Below are 2169 nucleotides of genomic sequence, written 5' to 3'. Positions count from 1 at the left end.
GTATATATCCTTGAATTTTACAAAGAGAAAGACAAAAATGAAGAGAACAAACCAAGATTTACCTACATTTTACTTTGTTTCTATTTTTAAACCACAGCTATATTTTTGCTAGTTCTTTCATATTTCCAAGAAAAATCCCCATTCTAAGCCATATTATCTTGTTCTGGAACCCAAAGAAGATGCAAGGATTTTCAAGTTTTATTACACAACACCAAAACTCTTACTCTTAAGAAAACCCCCATTCCAAAGCCATATTATCTTGTTCTGGAACTCAAAGAAGATATAAGGATTATCAAGCTTTATTACACAACAACAAAACTCTTACTCTTAAATCTGATAAACGACAATGTGTGATCCGTGTCATTTATAAACATGGATCCTGAATCTAAATAAACATTCTATTGAAAGGAACTACATTTGTAAGCTACCAGTGTAAAACAGGAAAACAAAGAAGATATGTTATGGCCTCTCCAACCCCACCTTAGCCTCTACTTAAAAGTTGGCAGCCCTCATCAACTACAAAGCAAAGAATCTGCCTCTGCCCTCTCTAGGGAGGAGACGAATGGCTGGACTTGGCCTGGGAACGCGCACCGGCCTTGGAAGTAGAGGCAGCCCCAGCTGCAGCTCGGGCTCGGGCTCGCTCTTCCTCATCTCGCAGAGCCTCTTCATAATGGAATGGGAAGGCACTGGGGACGGTATCATGAACCTTGGCCAAAAACTCCAGGACTCTCATCTTGCTGGTCTCAGCATGGGCTCTCGGGCCCCACAGGAACTCGTAGCGTGGAGGATCACTGTTGGCCACCTGGCGGTACTCCAGGTACTTTTCCTGAACCAAATCTTGGGTGATGAGCTTCCTGGGATCCCCGAAGACTAAATGCCTCCTTCCATCAGAGATGCCCAAGATATTCAGGAATTCCCAAATATCCTCCTCAGAGGCTCGGTTGCCGCTCAAGAAGATCACACTCAGGAGAGGCATGAGAAGCCCATTCTTAGGGAAGCCCCTGCCACTGCTCACGCTGCCATCACTGGTGAGGTCCAGGCTGCTGATGAGGATATAGGAGTGACCGCCTGGCTTGACTTCCTTCAATTCTAGGCCAAAGACCAGCTCCATGCACTCGGAGGCTCTCCTGAGGATCTCAGGGAAGTGCTCCCTGTACCTTTTGTTGACGATCTTCAGCATGTCTGCCCTCATAATGGGTGCCCTCATGGTATGCTTTTCTAGCAGGAACTGCATCAACATCCCCACCTTCCTGGTTAGAAGATCTTTGCGAGCACTCTCAGGGGAAGTTGAGGCCCGAGAGGAATTTTTACTTTTCTCAACTTGGCCCTTGGCACCTACATTAGATCTCCGGCGTGAAACACCTGCAGCAGGAGAGCTAGTGGCTGGGGATCCCTGAGGCTCCTGGGAAGTGCCAGCAGCAGGGGAACTCAGGGGAGTATCCCCAGAAACAGGAGAGTCGGGGGACTCTTCGACCTTTGCTGCAGTGGACTGAGTACCCACAAGGCCCTGGGGCTCACCTCGAGCCTGGTGGCGTTTCTCACGGGCACGGAGCTTACTCTTCTGGCCCCGAGGCATGACTGGGTCAGGGACATCAGGCACAAGAGTGGGCAGGAAGGCGGGAGATGCTGGCACCTGGAGAAGGGAAGATGAAAGTTTGAGCACCTCAGCAGGGAGAAACCACCTTGGCTTTTAAGAAGCCACCTTTGCAGGTTTCCATGAGGGCACCGCTCTAGGACCCAACAGCGCTCTTGCTCTTGGTCAGCCAGGCTCCTGAGAACTTAATGGAGGAAGTCAGAGATCCTAGCACTCCCAGGACTAACAGCAGGGGTGGCATCATGGGCCACTCTTTCTTTTCTTCTCTTTAAAGATTATTTATTTATTTATTTGAGAGAGAGAGAGTGAGTGAGAACACGAGTTGGGGGGGGGGGAGGCAGAAAGACAGGGAGAAGCGGACTACCTGCTGAGCAGGGAGCCTGATTAGGAACTTGATCCCAGGACCCTGAGATCATATCCTGAGTGGAAAGCAGACGCTTAACAGACTGAGCCACCCAGGTGCCCTCGGCTACTTATTCAATTGGGTATAGAGTGGTCTCCATTTCCTTACACAGGATCTTCAGCTTGACTCCAAATTCTTCCTTGGGCTCTGCCCTCTGCTGATCTGAGGCCAT

General features: G+C 49.3%; 1 protein-coding gene across 1 annotated transcript; it reads right to left on the bottom strand.

Moving 5' to 3' along the window:
* Positions 1–547: 547 nt before the first annotated feature.
* LOC113265806 (melanoma-associated antigen B1-like) lies at positions 548–1576 on the bottom strand. The gene has a single exon (XM_026513254.1). The coding sequence runs from the start codon at positions 1574–1576 to the stop codon at positions 548–550; it is 1029 nt and encodes a 342-aa protein (XP_026369039.1).
* Positions 1577–2169: the final 593 nt, after the last annotated feature.

The sequence above is a fragment of the Ursus arctos genome, chromosome X (assembly GCF_023065955.2).
Source record: "Ursus arctos isolate Adak ecotype North America chromosome X, UrsArc2.0, whole genome shotgun sequence".
Lineage (NCBI taxonomy): Eukaryota > Metazoa > Chordata > Mammalia > Carnivora > Ursidae > Ursus > Ursus arctos.
This window is presented reverse-complemented; position numbering and strand designations above follow the sequence as displayed.